The sequence below is a fragment of the Pimephales promelas genome, chromosome 3 (assembly GCF_988280905.1).
Source record: "Pimephales promelas chromosome 3, fPimPro1.hap1.1, whole genome shotgun sequence".
NCBI lineage: Eukaryota > Metazoa > Chordata > Actinopteri > Cypriniformes > Leuciscidae > Pimephales > Pimephales promelas.
The window spans coordinates 28,851,141-28,871,359 of NC_142771.1; the positions used below are offsets into that span (position 1 = coordinate 28,851,141).

Here is a 20,219-nt window from a genome sequence, read left to right on the forward strand (position 1 = left end):
AATTAGCTAGAGAAATATTAATATTAATTTATTTAAATACTGATTATCTATTTCAGTACAACCTAAGAAAAAAATGCATACACACACAGATAGGCTACAGTACTGTATGAACAACAAGACATTCAGATCAAGGGATGGTAGTTTTCTACTGTGAAACAGAAAATCTACAATTAAAACACGTTTGCGAAGAAGCAGTTGATATTAGCCTATATTATTTTATAGCCTAGTGCAAAAAACAGACCTTTGGAAACTCTTTAACTCAATTATCATGATTCCTCAATCTTAGTCATGAAATTAAGTATCTTGGGGCAAGTGTTAGTTGCCAGCAGGCCAAGAAGTGTACTTGTCTAAATTTGGACATCTTAGGACACTGAGCATTTACAATGCTTGCTTTTAGCTCTAAAAAATCATAATAAATAGATTAAATTAATAAAATCGATAAAATCTTCTGTCTCAGACATTGTGTTAAACACAAATTTCATCATTAGTCATGGTTATTTTAAAAATATTAGATATTTTAGATATATTATTTCTCAGAATTACCTAATTGGAACGCTGATAGTGTTAAAATCAATTAAAATACACTTAATAAAAACTTAATCAGTCATAAACCTTACTAAACAGTCCATATAGTTGCTATGCTTTCTGAATCCTTTCAATATGTTTTTTTTTCCTACGCTTTCTTTATCTTGTCAGTATTCAGAATATCAAAACCAGCAACACAATTACAATATTCAAACATTAAAACAATTAAAGACAGCTCATTTCTATCTACATGCACATCCAATTATTGTCCAGAATCTCAAGATAGCTTACATTCAAAAAAATGAAAAATATATTAAATAATTATAAAATGTGTTAAATATTCTAAATTTAAGGCTCAGACTCAATAGAATTCTGTCTCCATGGAAACAAATTCTATAAACAACACTGACTTGTAACTTCTAACAATAATTTCTTTAGCATATTTAGTTTCCACCATAACATGTCCATAACACGCTCCGACACCACAGATTAACAATAGAAAAAAAAGCCAAATGCAGGTCTACACTGACTTTCTTCAGATTGTTGCGCACAGAGTTTGTCCATATACATCCAATGTCATGTTTTTTATCAGGTGGTCTCATTCTGAAGAGTCACAGCACCTCGGCTGTGACTCTGAAGAGCTCGGCTCAGTGGCTTTTCCTTCAGTATTTCCCGGGAACAACTGTATGACAAAAGCATCAGGCTTTGCCTTTCCGCTCAGAAACAGTTTTAATTGGAACTCCCCGCCGCACCACCTTTACGTGGATGAAGAGAGTGGCAGGAGACAAACTGGAGCCGTCTGCTTTTAGCAGGTGAACATGACGATAACCTGGAGAATAACACAAAACACTTAAAATATGTGACAAAACAAGTCTAAAATAAAAGCAGTGTCACAAGCAAGTGTTCAAAGTAATAATGTGTACCAATCAAAGTCAAAGTTTTGAGAACATCAGCAATAATTCAAATGCGTTCCAGAACCTTCTTGTTGAACTTCAGATCTACACATTTTTTAAACATCACATGCTTTAGGCCAAAGACTAAGAAGCAGATTTCCATCGAACTAATCTTTCAGTGATCTGGAAACTATTCTTCTTCAGAAATGGCACAAATCCTAAACAGTTAGAGACTTGAACAACAGCATTCCAAAAACGACTAGAGCTGTTTTGAAGGGAAAAGGTTAATCTGACCCTTTTTTATATATCCTTCTTATATCCTTGATAAAGATTCATGTTAGATGTTTCCAGTCTTGTGTTCTGACAAATTTTATATAGACTAATACAGTAGTTTACCTAAAAGCATTTATCATTTTTTTATTTTCAATACTGTTTAAAGTCCCCGTGAACCGGAAGTTGCAAACGATTTTTCTCCAGTGCTGTGACGTATTTCCAGGTGAAACGGAATATTGAACAGAGGGCAGGGTTTTACTCTAGCGCTCCTCCTCTCCATCTCTCGCTCATAGCAAACTAACGGTTTGAGGGGAGTGGTTAAGCGTTTCCCCACCCAAGCTGTGAAACCTACGTCATCAGAAAAAGAAACCGTTCCAGACCGGAAGTAACTTTTCCGATTTTGATTAAAGATTACCAAGGTAAAACATTTTTTAATATATATTTACTTGCACGGATTAATTGTTCACCACAAGACTAGTAATATGCGCTAACAAAGTAAATAGGTTCAATTTTGATTTCACAGGGACTTTAAACGTTTGGGGGTCAGTAATATTTAGCTGCAATTAATATCGTAAATAATATATTTTAAAATGTAATGAATTTGCAGTATCATTAGTCTTTAGTGTCACGTGATCCTTCAGAAATCATTTTGATATGATGATTTGCTGCTTAAGAAACATTTCTTATTATTATAAATGTTGAAAATAGTTGTTCTTGCTTAATATTTGAGTGGAAACCATGCTAAAAAAAATCCGGATTCAAAAGAACAGCATCTACTTGAAATATAACTTATTTTGTAACTTCATAAATGTCTTTACTCTCACTTTTGATTAACTGAATGTCTCCTTGCTGGAAAAAAGTATTTAAAAAATTTACTGACCCTAAACTTTTGAAGGACAGCTAGTGTTGGAAAATATAAAACACAAACAGTTCTGTCATGACAACTCTCGTAGTGATTGACACCCTGCTGCTGTACAATATAATGTACATGAATTACCCGTAGCAGATCTATACAGGTGGAGCTAGGGAAGGTGGAGGGTTTCTGAGCACGCTGCACTGAAAGGCAAATGCTACCCAAGTGTTTGAAGGTTGAGCAGCGAGCTCATTGGCTACTTAACCAATCAGCTGCGCCCTATAGACGAATCCGGCGAAACTACCGGAAGTAAGCGGGCGCCATTACTGAGCTGTTGCTGGGTAGCGTTGCGCCATTGCCTTCTATTGTTTTAGTTGCAACTTGCGTCCACTGGAATAAAAAGCTCGCGATTTACGACTGTCACTAACGTTACAACGTTAGCCCTTGTATAATGTCGAGTGGGTAAACAGTTTCCGTTATAAATTGTTTCAATGGTGGCAGTAAAATTTCAATTTTGAAGAGAAAACATTGTGAATACCCCGGGTCAACTGCCCCTGTCTGGTGCCGTACGGTTTACACAGATTTCCTGGGCGAGTACAAGACGTGGACATTCGCGTATAATAACAATTATTTAATGACATAAGTAAAAAAATATAATAAACGTGTGATATAGTGATCAGCAATATCTCCTCTCTTGTTATTTTTTCTATTCAATTTACATGCTATGGTCATTAAATGGCTTTCCTGATCTGAATGTAACGTTATATGACATAATTGTTCTCCTGCTGTTATATTGACCTCTTTCCATGGTTTAAAAACAGTAGTTGGTCGATATTATGTATACTTTCTAGCTGTAACGTTACCTTACCCATGCCCGTTGCAATGTAAAAATGAGATAAATAATGGACACAAATGAAAAACATGAAATTGTTTATTTGATTTCATTTATTTATTTATTTATTGTTGCCAAATGGACAGATCTTTTTTTAGTTTCCTCGGTAGCAAAAGTTAGCCTAGCTAGCTTGCCAAGCTATTTTCATAAATAATCTGTAAGATCGTTTGTACCTTCATCTGTGACTGGAGGCCAATGTCTAACATCATCAACCCAACAAGTCTGCCTGGCTGTAGCGATCATCGAGGGTGCGTTATCACCTTATCTCCGAGGTTTGTTTACATACCGGTGCATATGTCTATGCCGGTGTAACAGCTCAGTAATGGCGTCGCCACAAGATGGCAGCCTACACAAGTACGCTCGTCGGATTTGTCTATAGATAATGATGTGATTATGAACAGGCGAGTGAACGGACCTAGCCTGCACCATCTAGAGTTTAATGCCAGAACTTTGTATTTCTTCCAGCACACACCATGCATATGTTTAAATATTATACATGTCTAATAAAAACATATAATGTATACCCAGTGTTGTGCCTGAACACATTCAATGAACGCCTTCATATTTTGGGCAAACGTGAAATGAACGTACTGTTTTACTGCCTGAGGAACATTACTGTGAACTCGTTCATTCTAGTGTCTGTGAAGGCACTCTCGCTCAGTTTAACTTCGTACAATAGGTGCCAGATTTCTATAGAGCCTTAGAGACGAAAACCCGGCTAAAACACAAGTAAACAGGCCTTAATATGTAGAAAAAAAACAGCCAATCTGGCAACACCAGCCAGCAGTGTCGCACCGCGGCCGCCGTAGACAAAGCAGCGAGCGAGGAGGCGTCGTATGATCATTTAAACGGGTTATGACGAGGTCGATGAGGATGGGAAAAATTTTGCCCGTCGATAAAATAATTGTTGTATGTGGTTGTATATGGGCTGTGGCAATATTAATAACAACAAAAAGAAGCTTGCAACATATGAAAAAAAAGAACTACGAACTAGTTCATTTTTTGAAGTATGAACTATGAACTGAACTAGTTCATTTTAAAATGTGTGAACTGAACTTTTAACTAATTCATGTAGAAAGTGAACTTTCCCAACACTGCGTATACCACACCCACACACCCTTACCCACCCACTAACACACACATACCTGTTCGCAGGCTGGTGAAGGGGAGGGTGAATTGGCCAATAAAATCGTTCTTAGATTTGTGGTCGTGATCTTCCACCATGAAACGCACCAAGGCCAGTTCAGGCACCTGCAGCTGAAAGCTCACAGTACAATCCCAGCGGGGGTTGAAACCTGCAGGGGGAGACAAACACACACACTCAATTTTCAAAATCTCTTGTCTTAATGACAAAATCCGTTGTTTGTCACATCACAGGCAAAATAAATGTGCTATTACATGAAAAAAAAAAAAAAAAATTAATTAAAATAAAATGAAAAATGTATATACACATAGCATTCAAACAGCAACGTTTATTTTTCCCATTTCTAAGATATTTGAATAGATCTTTATGGATTAAACAATCATACACCACTACATAGTACCTTTGGATTATGGAAAATATAATTTTCCTCACCATTGTTGTCAATGCGCTGGGTTTTGGCACGAGCCTTATCGATGGAAACTCCATGAATCTCCACCCAGACCTGCGGGTCCACAATGGAGTTGGGGTTGTCAGTGTTTATTTTAGGAAGTTGCTGAGCTGTAATCACCTGTGAGTGAAACAAAATGGTCCACAAGTACAGTAAAAATGGTAGAAAAAGAGATTTATCATAATATTTGCACAGCACATGGGAAGCTGAGCAATATTTCCTGTCAGAGAGTCATGAAAAGAAAAGGTAAACAAGCAGTTACTAACCCGTATGGTAAGTTGTGTGGGTATATGTCCTGGTCCTCCACCAGTGTTCTCAGGGTCAAAGTCGGAGTTCGGGTGACACAGGAAGTCAGGTTTGAGCACATATCCACAGCGCCCGTTGGGCAGAAATCGGCCCTGGTTCAGATCCATCTGCTCTCCTGGTGTCTGGAAGTTCAGAGCCACTGGAGAACAGAGAGAATGAAGCTTTCAGGCATTTACTGCTGGACTTGTAGACATGCAGGAATGTCCGAGTGCTCGTCGTTCGTCTCACCCATCTGGCAGCCCCCGTTCCACATGTCCTGAGGGTCGTAGTTGGAGGACTGTAGCCTCTGGCCTGATGGGTAAATCCTGCTCAGCTGCCGACTGTTGTGTCGAACAAACATCTTCCCTACAGAGGACACACATAAAACAATGAACACATACTCACACAAGGATAACCACAAGTATATCAAGCGGGACATCTGTTTTAAACATTGATAAGAATTGTTTCTTGAGCAGCAAATCAGACATTCTGCTGTTATTTTAAATTGTAATAGTTTTTCACAATATTACTGTTTTTACTCGATTTTTGATTTAAAAAATAAAGCTTTGATTGGCAGAAGGGATTTCTTTTAAGATCCACGCTTTTGAACGGTATTAACTAAACACATTATATAATCTGATTATATATCCTATAGTTTCAATATAGATTTGTATTTCTCCAAAAGGGTAGCGTGACTGACCTTTGTCGAATTATGTTTGTTTTTTTGGTTGTCACAGTAATTGTGGTTTGTGTGGTAAAGGTGGTAAAGGAGTAGTGTGACACGACCTAATTATGAAATTATGTGAGCTTGATATAAATTTGTCCTGCCGCTGGGTGTCAAGAGTTGGCTGGAAGAGCAGTGTCTTTGCATTGGAAGTGATCTGCTCATTTATTATAAACCATCTGGTGGAGCTCTAGGCAACAGGACCTGACAAAAGCAGTAAACCTTAAAACAATACACTGTTCACAGTAATCTGTGAAATACATTCATACAGCAGTGTATTAATGGGAAGTCGCGTGCCACTTCTATTATGATGGATAGTTTTATATTCTATCAATCCATCCATCCATCCATCCATTGCTTTTTCTTAAAAAGACAGGACATGATTCTCATTGCAGTGGTTCTATGGACCAGGCCAGTCCTAAAGCATACTTATACAGAGTAAACCCAAGTTCACACTACAGGATTTTAAGCCCGATTTGCAAATCGTTGAGCTCGCCGACAGGTCAGGGTGTTATCGCGTGCAAATTATTAGCGGACAATGAACGCTTGCCAATCTGTTAGTATGAAAGAGCCAACAACGCAGCGAAAACACTCGCCGAGCCCAGAAAAATATCTAGCATGCTAGATATCCAGAGCCGTCACGCGACTTAACCTCAGTGATGTCATGAGCTACAGTACAGCCAATCATAGCAAGACATGGGTTGAGGTCACCGGGTAAATCTTGTTTTTTTGCATTTTTTTTTTTTCAGAGCAAATCATCGCGCAAACAGTGTGCAGCACTAGTTTCTGTCTGACGTCCATATTCGCGTGTTGTGTCCTCTTCTTCGCTGGGTATTGGCGCACACGCTGTTTCGCGTCATTTCTGGTTCGTTTATTGGGTGTTTTTTCGTGACAAAACGTGGTTTGTTGACAAGATAATCGTTGGGTGACAGAGTTGTTGTCAACTCATTATTTATTTGATTATTTTCAGGATTTACACCGTACCATAGATAGTACTGAAACAGCTCTCATTAGAGTCACAAATGATTTGCTCTTATCATCCGATCATGGTTGTATCTCTATGTTGTGCGCTGTATTCTCGTGTAGTGCGTTACCTCCTGTTGCGGATCAATCACAGTTCAGCCCGACGTTTTAAAATCATGTAGTGTGAACAAGGCTTAAGATGTGGCTTGAGTAAATGTGCAGTGTAAGGATTTGTTCAGGTTATCTCACCTGAGTCTTTGATGAGTTTAAGCGCCTCATTCTCAGAGAAAGAGGACATCATGCTAGGAGGTCTCTGATTGGCTGTCTCGAAACCACTGAAGGGCACACTCTGACAATACACCACCAGATCTGACATCTCTGGACTCACTTTAGTGCTCGCAGACTGGGGGGGGGGAGTGATAAACATGTCAATGCATAGGTACACACTGTCAGATTTTCTTCAGAGTATGTTTAGGCATTTTATGAATCATTCATTCAGTATGATGCATATAGCTGATACGTTTACCTGAGGTGCAGTCATAATTATCTAAAATATGCCCAATGTTAAAATACAAATAGTACATATCAAACCACATAATCATCCAATAATTTACACAACAGAAGAGGATTTAATAATCTGGCCAGGAAAGCCATTCATATCCGGACTCACCCTCCCAGGATCCTTTTTAGATTCCTTTTTGCTCCCGCCCCCTCCCACAGCAGAATCTTCATCTGAGCTGTTTGAGAAGCTTATCCAGCTGTCATTCTTCCCCAGCAGACCACTCAGCTTCTTCGCCTTCAGCAGGATCCGCCCCATCAACTCCTACAGTAAAACAGGCACATGAGTTCCTCACACACACACACACTTTGTCCTTCTTGGAAAATTGCCTTTTTATAACACCGTGACAGTAAACATAATAGTTTATGTCAGAGGCTGAACACACCTTAAACAGTATGTAAGAATGGTGGGATGACAGAAAGGTTTTGGAAACGGCGTGAGTGAAAGAGAGATGTTGTCATACAAGACGAGCGCTTGACACAGTAAGTAAGAAAATTTACAATGCACGAGTATGAGCGCTAGCATGTGTTGACTTAAATTGACTTAAATTCATTCCTAGTACTACATGATAGGAAATGTCCTATGTTTTTTGTAGGCCTGATAATCTTTACTGATAATCCCCAGAATGTAAACAGGAAGTTTCCAAGAGAAGAAAGGAAGAATTAGCAATACCAAAAAAAAGTATTTTAAGACAAAGCATCTGTTGAATACACACACACTACTGTTTAAAAGTTTGGGGTTGTTAAATACCATTTAAATGTTTATTTTTAAAACAAAAGTACCATCAAGCTTGTGTTTAGGTCACTTTAAGAATAAGTTCTCATCTTCTTTTAGAAAAGATAATAGCAGAAAGCAAAAATAAATTGGATGAATATAATAAAAAATTGAATAATATTCTGTGTATTATAATTATATGAAATCTTGTAGTTTTTCCTATCTTTTTCATATCATATTTATCCTTCTGCTGTAATATATTTTGTAAAAGTGTCAAAAAAAATGTATTCTGGCGTATGAATGTGAGGATGAATGTATAAGCATGTAGATTTTGGTCTGTAAATTATATTTCTTATTAAATAAAGATGAAAAAAAAGTTTGGGGTCAGTAAGATAAAAAAATATAATAATTATATATTTACACAGAAAGGATGAATTAATGGATAAAAAATAAAAAATATACATGGTTTCTACAAAAACATTGAATAGCACAACTGTGTTCAACATTGATAATAATAAAAATGTTTCTTGAGCATTAAATCCTCATATTAGACTGATTTCTGAAGGATCATGTGACACTGGAGAGTAACGATGCTGAACATTCAGCTTTATCAACACAGGAATAAAGTACATTTTAAAATATATTAGAAGAGAAAATTGTGATTTTAATTGTAATAATATTTCACAATATTACTAGTTTTACTGTACTTTTGATCAAATGAAGCACTCTTAGTGAGCAGAAGAGATTTCTTTCGAAAACACGAGTGACATCACATTATCATTGTGCAAAATGTGCGGTGTGAAAATGTTACATACACCACTGTATTAACACAGGGAAATTCAGAGTACTGCTTACTCCACAGTACAGTAGATACTACAAACTGCCTACATAAGTAGTATGCAACACTAAATGCTTCAAAGAGTAGAAAGCTACATTGAGGTCATTTCAAAATGGAAATGAATTCCATGAATAATTAATTATTAATTCAAGGAAGAGGAAAAGTGGAAGTGTGACCTCAGGCGAGGGCAGCTGTTTGAGGGGAAGCTCGTTGAGTGGCTTTCTCAGGAGCTTTTTTCCCAGAATGGAGCTAAGGTGCTGCGCCATGACCGCCTGCTGCTCCACTGAGCAGTGGATCTCCAGAGACAAGATCAGAGGATATGGAGACGCCTGCGGACCGAGAGAGCCATGATTGTTTGAGAGAAACAACATTGTTTCTTAAAAAAAAAAAAAAAACTAAGCTAACCCATATTGTTGCATTATACAAAGACTTATTTATATAGGCTGTTGTGCTTTATGCGTCTGCACCTTGAAGGCATACTGAGCGATGGTCTCGATGACTTCTTTAAAGAGCACTTTGGAGGTGAGCGTGTGTCCGTGGAAGATCATGGGCTCTCCTTTATCACCGTCCCAGCAGTCTAGCTCAACACAGCGACAGCCCTGATGAAGAGCTCTAAACACACACACACACACACACGACCCATGAGTTTAACAGCAAACAAGGAGTATGAATATTAAAAGTCATCATTAGCATTGCGTGTTGTGTCTCATAACCCTCGTGGTACGTTTTTTATGGTTGACTCTAGTCTCAAAATGCACTGCAGACACGTAATGCAGACACACATAATCATTGCAATTTTTCAGAACGAAGTATAAGCAGAGCCCGTCTAACGGAGAGCCTTGGCACTTCCTATTAGCCCCGTTGTGCATCACCTTGGTTGCAGTTGCATTAGAATTCCACTGGGGGTGATCGCGGGCGAGAGCAGAATGAATGGGAGTCTATGGGGCTAAATGGCTAAATGTGTCTTTTTCACCTGCTTGTCGTTAAATTAACATAGATTTTATTGTTGATTACGCAAGTTCAATATAGATTATAGGCAAAAAAAAATAAAAAAACGAGTACTTATGTCCTTTTGATGTCTTACAGGTTAGGCTGTTGTTGGCCGAAACACGCTAGCATTCTGCTATTGTGTGACGTCATCACATTTTTGAACAGATTTTTAGAACAGATAAGTGAACTTAAAAATGCAATTTTCAGCTGAGTGTATTATCTTAGCCCTCCCTTTTGAATGCAACTTTCAAATTACTTGACAAAAAATTACATCCTGAGAAAAGTGGATTTATGGGGGTGAAACCCCATTGACTCCCATTCATTCTGCACTCGACCGCGAGCGGCCCCGCATGGACAGACACGTGTTACTGCAGCCAGTCCAGAAACCGGAAGTAACCAGCCAGTGCCAATTCTCTTCAATTAGACATTCTCTGGTATAAGTGTGTTTTCTTCTCTCTGCTGTATCTTTGAGGGGCTAGAGGCTGATGATGGATATATTGTACCTGATATAAGGCTCAGTGCTGCTGTCGCTGGTCACCTGGTCTTTGGTCAGGTATGTATTATGAGAGGAAGAGATGTAGTAGTGAGCCAGTGGTCTGCTCATGTCCTGATACACGTGAGCGTGATCCGGGTTAAACACATCGTTCTCCTTCGAGAGCATGTACATGGTGAAACCGTTCTGGGTCATGAACAGATTCTTCTGGGCTGAGAGTCAGAAAGAAAATGTATTGGTCAAAAGCTAAAAGTTAAACACAAGCTTCAATTAAGCTGGCTGAGGAAGTGTTTAATTAATGCTTTTATCACACAGTATTTAGTTTTACTAGCATGTTTCCCTCAATTCTAGTAAGAGCAATCAGGAATAACCAAGGTTTGTTACAATAGCACAATAACCAATAATGCACTACTGAGCTTTGTGCTCACACTAGTTCGTTCTTTTCTGATGTGACATGCATGGGTCTCCTGTTAAACTGCATTTCTACCACAGGAACTAGGAACTTTGGGGTGGTATGCGGTGTGTTTTGACCACAGGACCTCGGGGAAAAAAATCCCCCCTCAGAAAGTTCTTGCTGGCTTTTTCAAAGTTCAGGAACTTTTAGGGGTGGGACTTGGTGGATGATGTTGATTGGTTGACTCCACGCAGCATTTCATTTCACCCACCAAATTTAAAAACATGTTAATATTCGAGCAGTCCAGCATCACCTGACTAACTTGCCTAATCTTCAAGGTACTTTAGACCTTGGAAGCAAAAGAAAAGAAGGAAGCAAAAGATCTGGGGGGGAAAAAGTTCCTGGGACAAATTGTTCAGGGTAATTTTGGTGGAAACGCAGCATCTCATTTCTCATATATTACAGTAGCAGCCTACAGTAAAAAAAATGTATATAATATTACGTATAAAATATATATATATACACTGTATAGTATATATACTGTATATCCTTACATATAAAGTTCTTCAGAATTTAGCACCTCAATATCTTTTAGTGCTTCTTTATTTGTATAGACCACCGTGCTCATTGAGATCCTTTTCTGCAGACTTATTGTCTGTTCCAAACCTCAAGATGAGTTCCTGTGATGGTAGAGCTTTTAGTTGTGTTGCACATAAACTATGAAACACTTTACCACTGCACATTCACCAAATCGATTCAATTTTCCATTTTTAAGGTTCAGATAAAAACTTATTTGTTTAGAATACCGGTAGCTTTTTAATGATTGTTTGTGTAGTTAGTGCTTGTATGTGTTATACTTATTGCCATGTTTTATATTGTACGGTGTCCTTGAATGCCCTGAAAGGCGCCTACAAATAAATAAATAAAGGTATTATTATTAGGCTTAACAAATTTAGGCCTCCTGTCATAATGAAGTCTCTGTTGTTATTGACTTCCAAATAGTTTGTAGTTGTTCTCAAAAAATGGATCTATCTTTGAATCCACTAAATCCCAAATTTGCTTCAAGAACGGAGTTTGACTTGGTCAACTATGACTAAAGAGCTTACACATTCTGGTGGATTAACCATTACAGACACAGAAAAAGGGGTTTTGGCACCATTGGGTGGTGGTCTAATAAGCTTTATGATCCACTTCAAATGTTGACTACTGTATTGTATATATACTGTATATAAGTGAACCAGTGAGAAAGAGTAAGGATATAGATATTGCGCATGCATATTGAATGGTGATTTTTTTTGCTAAGAGGCCCGTAACGAATGAACTGAAAACGAGAGTAAGAGTCTTGACTGAGTTAAAAGACTTTCCAGCTTAATATATAACTATATAAACCCAGTGTGCCCATAAACATGCCTTCAATAACAAGTAATGTATGGTTCTGATGGCTGTGTACCCCAGTTGTTGAGTTCATAAGTGTGGATGAGACTCTTCGCATGGGCCAGCGATGGGTCCTCGCCCTGGTCTCCAAGAAAATCCCGCAGCTCCAATGTTGTGAGCACACATCCGTTACTGGAATAATGCCTGAACACGGCGTCCAGCTCTGGCCTGCGCATCAGCTCACGACAGAACTCCTCAATCTCCACATGATCCAGCCGCCCGTCACAGGAACGATCACACTTCTACAGAACAGAAGAGAAAGATTAGCTCCAGGCCTAATTTAATTTAAACTTCTGTGACTTATATAACACAAACCTTAAAGAGGGTGCGAGCATACTGTTCGTTCAGGTCAATGTTGATCAGCTGTAGCAGATGTTTCACCTCGTCATAGCTCATCTTCCCATCCTGGTTCTGATCTGCACGTCTCAGATAGCCTCGAATCCAAGTGTGCACAGTTAGGGAAAACTTGACAAAGCTATAACATGCATATACAACATGATGCCAGCCATACTGTATGAAAATACTAAAGAGATAATTCATTTTGAAATTATTTTTTGATATGTTTTAGCTTACCTCAAGGGCATCCAAGATGTAGGTGTCTTTGTTTTCACAGTATTTTCAATTTTGATATTTTTAGGTCAAACCGTTGTTGTCTGTCAGTCATATAATGCAGGTTTATGGTCACCACCTCATAGAGCATGCACAGAGAAGTCCAAATTAAACATGATTTAATGACTCGTAAATGTAAGTACACATTGATGGCCTAAGACACGAAACGAGCGGTTCTTGTGAGAAAACGAACAGTATTTATATCGTTTTACCTCTTGTAACCACAGCTACGTCCAAGTGATCTGAGGAGGTGGGCGCTTCGGTCTGCACAAGCACCGGCGGTAGTGATCTCTCGCGCGGTTGCGAAAAAAAATCAACGTTGTCTGTTGATATATCGGAATTGTCTTCCATTGCGATTTCCTGTATATATAAATATGTTTAGATCTTCACAGTGAAAGGTAATGCTTCCAAAACCTCTGTGTAAACAATGAGTGACGTACACGCGCGAGAGATCACTTCCGGGGCTTGTGCAGACCAAAGTGCCCTTGCCTTCAGATCACATAGACGTGGCTGTGATTACAAGAGGTAAAAACAATATAAATACTGTTCGTTTTCTCACACAAACCGCTCATTTTGTGTCTTAGGCCATCAATGTGTACTTACATTTACGAGTCATTAAATCATGTTTAATTTGGACTTCTCTGTGCATGCTCTTTGAGGTGGTGACCATAGACCTGCATTATATGACTGACAGACAACAACGGTTTGACCTAAAAATATCAAAATCGAAAATACTGTGGAAACAAAGACACCTACATCTTGGATGCCCTTGAGGTAAGCTAAAACATATCAAAAAGTGCACTATCCCTTTAACAATCTCTCTGCAAGCCAACCTCAGCCCAAAGGAACTTACTTAAGTTTGTAATTAAATAAAAAATAATATAATGCTATAAACAGAAAATATAAAATTAAAATATATTAATAAAGTGTACTAAAATATTATAAATATATAAAATGAATTTATGATGAAATTATATTTCAACACATTCTTTGCATAACTGTAACTCTTTTGTATCCGCCTCAATTGTTTATGCACATTTTTAGATTAAATGCACATCTTGGCATTTCTATCCAGCAGTTTTTATGCAATACCCCAAAAAGCACATACAAATAGGTGAATGGAAGCATAGCTAATGTTTTGATTCAGGGAAATCAACATATGCCTTGTATCAAATAAAAGTATTTTAACTTAAAGCTACACTGTGTATCTCTTTTAGTTTATTCTTAGCTAAAAACACTTAGTTCTTTCAGAAATATATGTACTCATTAATGTATATTTACTTCGTTCAAGTAATAAAGTATTCTCGTGGGTGTATAATATGCCATTGAAAATACATACGGGTAAGGGGTTCTAATGTCGGTCGCCATGTTGCCCCTCCATCTTGAAAGTACATTAGCCAAAGAGGGACATACCTTTAATTCAAGCTTTGCCTTTCACGTTTACGCTTGAGTTAACACTCATGGACGAGGTCGAACTGGAAGCCATGTTAATCTTGGACTACATTGGCCACCGTAGGAGTTAAAACCGAAATCGGAATTGAGAGGAACAGAAACTAATATTCACCGCTATGGGGGTAAAAATCACACAGTGTAGCTTTAAAATGACACACTTTAGCTCTAAAAAGCTGCACGTAATCAAAAATTAACATTGCACCTGAAAATAAAATATATTAAAGAAAAAGATAATAAAGGGCAAACAGATTAAAAAAAGAAAAGATAATAGAGTAAAAACCACATTGGAGGAAAGAGAAACAGGACAAAGGTATTTCAGGTATTTCAGAGATAGCATGTGGTTCATGTGTGCGTGTAGAAATCTGTTCTACATCTGGTCTATATATAGTCAGCTCTCTCACTAGAGAGTAATGGAGAGTGTGTTAACATGTGCATTTATTGGCAAATGGTGGCCAAGGAAACTTGACCTAAGCCTTCTGTTTAAACACTATAATTAAATGTGTAGCTAGCGGTGCAGGTATGGCTTTAAGGATATTGGTCCAGCTTTTCCTTCTGGCTCATGTTGGAGACTCGGTCTTTGAGTGTGCGGATGCCTCGCACCCAGCGCTCCGCTTCCTCCTGTGTGGGACAGCACAGATCCAGGCTTTTCCTTCCTCCACGGAAGATCACAGTGAAGCAGTTGGTCTCGGGAACCAGACCTGCCATCCGTCGCAGACACTCCGACTGACAGCCCTCCCGCACACACTCCACCTCCGTCACAGAGACTGGCAGACAGAGAAAACACACACAAATGAGTGTGCAGTCCATTACGTCTGCAATTTGTTTATATAATATGTTACTTAAAGGTGAAGTGTGTAAGTTAGAATTGCATAAAGAAATGAATCAAACAAATCTCAAACTTTAATGTCATTCTGTGTCAGGCCCAGTCAAACAAACAGAACTACAATTCTGTTTTGGTGTTACTAGTGGTGCAGAAAGGAAGTCTTAATTGTGTCAAAAGAACATTATAGCTTAAGCAAAATTATTTAATTCAGATATTTAATTCAAGTTAAAGGCTGTCTAACTATATTAGTTATTAGAAACCATAAACAGTCTGGGAAATAATAAACAAGCAACCGGAACACTTACAGCTAAAAATAATAATGTGACAAAAAATTAAAAATCATTATTGTCCATGCAAGAAGAAGATCAATGGCATCATCACAGTGTGTGAAGCTGGACACGAGGATTCATTTGGCTCCTGTAAAACATGACCTGTGCAACACAGTGCCAAAAAATGTTCACGATGTGCCCTCATTACTCCTAAAACACACACACACACACACACATTACAATGACAGAGTCTAGTACTCTCCAAGTGTCCATATCAAGTCAGCCATACCCAGATAGCAAACTGACATTGAATCAACGTGGAAATATGACATTGAAACAACGTTGATCTGACATTGTTTTGCTCATCGAATTAACGTTGATCCAACGTCAGATGCGTCATTCTTTCAAAACTAACGGAAAATCAACTTGAAATCAACGCGTTGTTTCAACGTTATGAAAGCAAACCAATTTTCGATTTTATTTAGCTTTGAAGAATGCCGCGTCTGACGTTGGTTCAACGTTAATTCGATGAGCAAATCAACGTTGTTTCAATGTCATGAGAGACGTCGTTTCCACGTTGATTCAATGTCAGTTTGCTGTCTGGGTAATGAGGAATCCTAATCTAGCACAGCACAGACAGTGGTCGCAACAATAACATCTTTGATATGAGGAAACTCCTACACTGCAAATAAACAAAGAGACACAAGGGAAGACAGACACAAGCTCTTTTAAATGGCAAAGACTCTCTGCCCACTATCAACAGCCATGACAAACACGCATTCATGATTCTTGTGCATGTCTGAAGAAGAGTGTTAATTTTAACAGCGTGTGCGCTGAGACATGTGCAGCGAATGGGCGTTTACTATGCCACTGGCATTCCTCACTAATGCCTGCTCATAGATCTATGGGAGCATGAACTCTCCAGGGGTCCAGCCCTGCATCTGCCGCTCAATGCCCAACAGCACGACGACACCTGGACAGACTCATTTCCTACACACACCGGCATCATTTTGTCCAGCTTATAATTTTGTCTAGCCAAAACCGCCAAAATAACAGAGGAAGTGGGGCATGATGTAACGTCACAAGCACATAATGAGAACACACACAGTCATGCACTAAGTGGACTATGTTTATTCCCTCAAGTGTGTGTCAGTCAGTGAGTTGTGAGGGGCATGCTGGGATAGGACAGAAGCAGCTGAGCCTGCATTCCTGAACCCAGTGTGACGCAGCACAAGACCGAAACAGAAAGAGAGGACGTCTCGTCTCTTCTACTGCGAGTAGAAGCGAGCTTCATGTTATACAGTACACGACAGTGTTGTAGTCGAGACCAGCTCACTCGAGTCTGAGTCGAGAACGAGACCAGAGAGGTTGGATAACCTAAGGTTGGGTCTCAAACCAGACTTAAAGATATCTTCAAGAATATGTCAAATATTTGGTGGTAACAATAAAACTGACACCATACTCAAACAGTAAACCAAATATACCATGGAATATAGTGGTGTAAAGGTAATTTTATTATCAATAAATAATCAATAAGTGTTTTTTCACATAACATTACTGCATATGAATTCTGTGTGGCTCTTATATGCAAACTGAATTATGGATGATAAGGCTGACATTTTCAAATACATAGTTGAGCTAGAGGCTCCACTTCACATCTGACCTGGGTCCTGTTGCATTTGCGTTATAGTCTCAAGTCATGCGCAGTTGCGCACAAGAAAGTCAGCAATCATTGGACGTTTCAATCAAACAGCTATTTAATTAACATACAGTAATAATCATGATGACATATTTTGAATGGGACTCGAGTGGACTCGGGAATAAGTCCGAGTCCTAATATGTTTGAGTACGAGTCAAAATGCACACGAGTCCATGACAAGGCCGTGACCATTCAAATATGGTCCCGAGACCGAGTCCGAGTCTCGAGTACACAACACTGGTACACAACCATTCAAAAGTTTGTCTATAAGTCTCTTATTTTCACCACAGCTGCATTTATTTGATAAAAAAAAAATCAATAAAACTGTGATACTGTGAAATATTATTACAATTGAAAATAGATAAATTGGAAAAATAAATTGAAAAAAAATTGTGGAAACCGTGATGCATTTATTTTCAGGATTTTCGATGAATGTAAAGTTCAATAGGACTTTCAATAGCTTTATTGAACTATACAGTTTTAAGCAACATTTGAATAGATATAATAAGTCTTTATTTTTCAAATAACTACAAAAAGGAAAAAAATGTAAAAAATAAAAGTTTACCCATCTATATTATACACATTATGGGAATACAGACACTCAACACCTACAAGATATTTTTGAGATGTCTACGATACAGCATGCCAATAAGATTTTGTCGGACCCTTCATATGTGTTGTGTTCAGAGTATGTGCTGATGAACTCTGGTAGGAGATATAGGGTCCTGTGCTTGCATAACACTGTTATGCAAGCATAATCGCTACAAACATTTGTTTGTCCCATTGTCGACAAAACTGGTTAACAAGCATCTCCGGTAAGATGGTGATACAACTGTATATATTGTTGGTGGATTAGAGGTTATATAAATACAGAAATGGTGTTAAACTAATAGTGTTTATCTTTTTATTTTATTATTTAATAATAGTGTTTTATGTGGATTGGATATTAATGTTTGAATGATGTATGTTTTTGATGGGTTGATGTTTCAGCAGTTCTCTCATCTAAGACAAATTTATCCTACGAGAGACAATAAAAAGTACCTTGACCTTGATTATGTTTGCTTACAAGTCTGTCCTTTATGCTGAATAGTGATGTTTCACCATGTGATCAAATATAAATGTAAATGATAAATATATATTATTTCCCTAAATGTTGTCAACTAGCATAACAGAGAGTCCACTGAACATTTCATATTGAATAATGTTACTGAATGTTGTTTCCATATATACTTCCAAATGAATATATGTTCGGACTTTTAATGTTGTCTAAGGTGAGTCAAGATGCTTTTATCTTTACACCACAAACACAGCACATCGCAAGGAGGAGAAACAATAAAGCACAAATCTTTTCCAATTAAACAAAACCTACCAATTATTACATAATCAACAATGTCTTTAAAGAACTATTTAACAAAATAAGAAAACATCTAAAATGAGTTGCACAGGGACATCTGTGCTTACTAACGCCTGTGATAGTGTGTGTGTGTCAGAGAGCACAAATTATTAATCACAGTGAGTCAAATGAGTACTCACAGGTTCAGGTTTTGACCTCAAGGTTTCAGAAGTCACCAGAAAGACCCATAAATCCTCCTTAGAGCAGAGATTATTCATAAACATGATGACCTGGGCTTTAACCCACAGTATTTTAATCCAGAAAATCCAGAAACATATAACTACAACTGTAGAAACATGCATTCACTTAGGCTACATGTCTAAAGGCCATTGCACACTGAGTCTGAAATTTTTGTATGCGTTTCAATTCAGTGGCTCTGAATTGTCAAAACACCATTCAAACAAATATTTTTTAATGTGCAAAAATTTCGGACGCGAATTTCGGACTCAGTGTGCAAGGGCCTTAAAGTCTATATCACTATACAAAAGCATCCAATGTCCTGTCCATGTGTGAGAATAAGTCTAAATTAAAAAAATAAATAAAAATAGTAACAATGTAACAAAATAAAATCAGCAGTTGTATATCAGTAACGGTGACGTATTTTGTTGTATTTCAGAGTTGAATAGCCTCAGATATCTCATGTTTTCAGCAAACACGAGAGGAAGAGAGAACGATATTAAGGGTGATGACATCTGAGGTAATCTTCACTCTCTCAGCAGATTACATCTGAAGAGCATAAGTGAGATTAAAAACAGATTAATAATCATCTGAACATCTAGAAATAAGGGATGATAGAGCATGACCATAATGAAGGTTAAATTTGTGTGATTAAAAAAGATTAACAAGGTGAAAGTAACCGATTGGGATAATTCAGCATGTCCCATAACATCTCTATTCAAAGTAAGAGCACCAAATCTGCCGGTCTGAAATCATCTAACCAGAAAACCGAAAAAAACGTCTGGCAAATGTTCTGGCAAGGTTATCTCAAAGTTACATTTTTCAGTAACGTTAATAGAATGTATGTTCAGAGTAATTTGGTCTTTAATAACATTCTAAAAACGCTAGCACAAAAACAATATTTATACATTGTTTATCTTTTTCTGAAACATTTTAGTAGAAAGATGGTCTAATGTTTAAAATGTTCAGAATATTCCAAGTACATTAAAAGTAAGGTTCCCAACATTTGCTTCACCCCAAAAAAAAAAAAAAAATACAACTTTTCATAACTTAACTGGAGCATAAGCAGAATAGTTTTGTTAGCTGGGTATCCAGCATTTAAAGGGAGCAAATTCTGGTATATCATTATACAGATCATAACCTGAAATATTTCCAGTTTAATTTCCTTGTGGAACAAAGAAAAGAAGCTGAGCGTCTGAGCAAGTATGCTGTGTACATAGACACAAACACACACCTGCACACATGCATTAATGAGTTCAGATATATGCACACAAAACTTTATGGTTTTTCTGTTTGCTGACACTGATTGGAAAGTCCCGTCCGTCAACAAAAAACCTGCTAAGCAATATATCACACAGAGCAAGTATGGTCAAAT

At 37.8% G+C, this 20,219-nt stretch overlaps 1 protein-coding gene across 2 annotated transcripts in view; it reads right to left on the reverse strand.

Moving 5' to 3' along the window:
• Nucleotides 1–7: 7 nt before the first annotated feature.
• plcd3a (phospholipase C, delta 3a) overlaps nucleotides 8–20,219 on the reverse strand; it is a 30,785-nt gene continuing 10,573 nt past the window's right edge. The window contains exons 3-15 of one of the 2 annotated variants that reach the window (XM_039687411.2): nucleotides 15,019–15,247; nucleotides 12,738–12,867; nucleotides 12,439–12,664; nucleotides 10,605–10,806; nucleotides 9,579–9,723; nucleotides 9,288–9,440; nucleotides 7,671–7,823; nucleotides 7,250–7,403; nucleotides 5,563–5,679; nucleotides 5,295–5,473; nucleotides 5,013–5,148; nucleotides 4,582–4,731; nucleotides 8–1,354 (exon numbers count right to left, since the gene is read on the reverse strand). In XM_039687411.2, the coding sequence (XP_039543345.2) occupies nucleotides 1,224–1,354; nucleotides 4,582–4,731; nucleotides 5,013–5,148; nucleotides 5,295–5,473; nucleotides 5,563–5,679; nucleotides 7,250–7,403; nucleotides 7,671–7,823; nucleotides 9,288–9,440; nucleotides 9,579–9,723; nucleotides 10,605–10,806; nucleotides 12,439–12,664; nucleotides 12,738–12,867; nucleotides 15,019–15,247 (2,105 nt within the window). In that variant the 3' untranslated portion in view covers nucleotides 8–1,223. Of the gene's footprint in view, nucleotides 1,355–4,581; nucleotides 4,732–5,012; nucleotides 5,149–5,294; nucleotides 5,474–5,562; nucleotides 5,680–7,249; nucleotides 7,404–7,670; nucleotides 7,824–9,287; nucleotides 9,441–9,578; nucleotides 9,724–10,604; nucleotides 10,807–12,438; nucleotides 12,665–12,737; nucleotides 12,868–14,370; nucleotides 14,441–15,018; nucleotides 15,248–20,219 lie in introns of those variants that run through there. The other variant, XM_089128709.1, reaches the window with a different exon arrangement.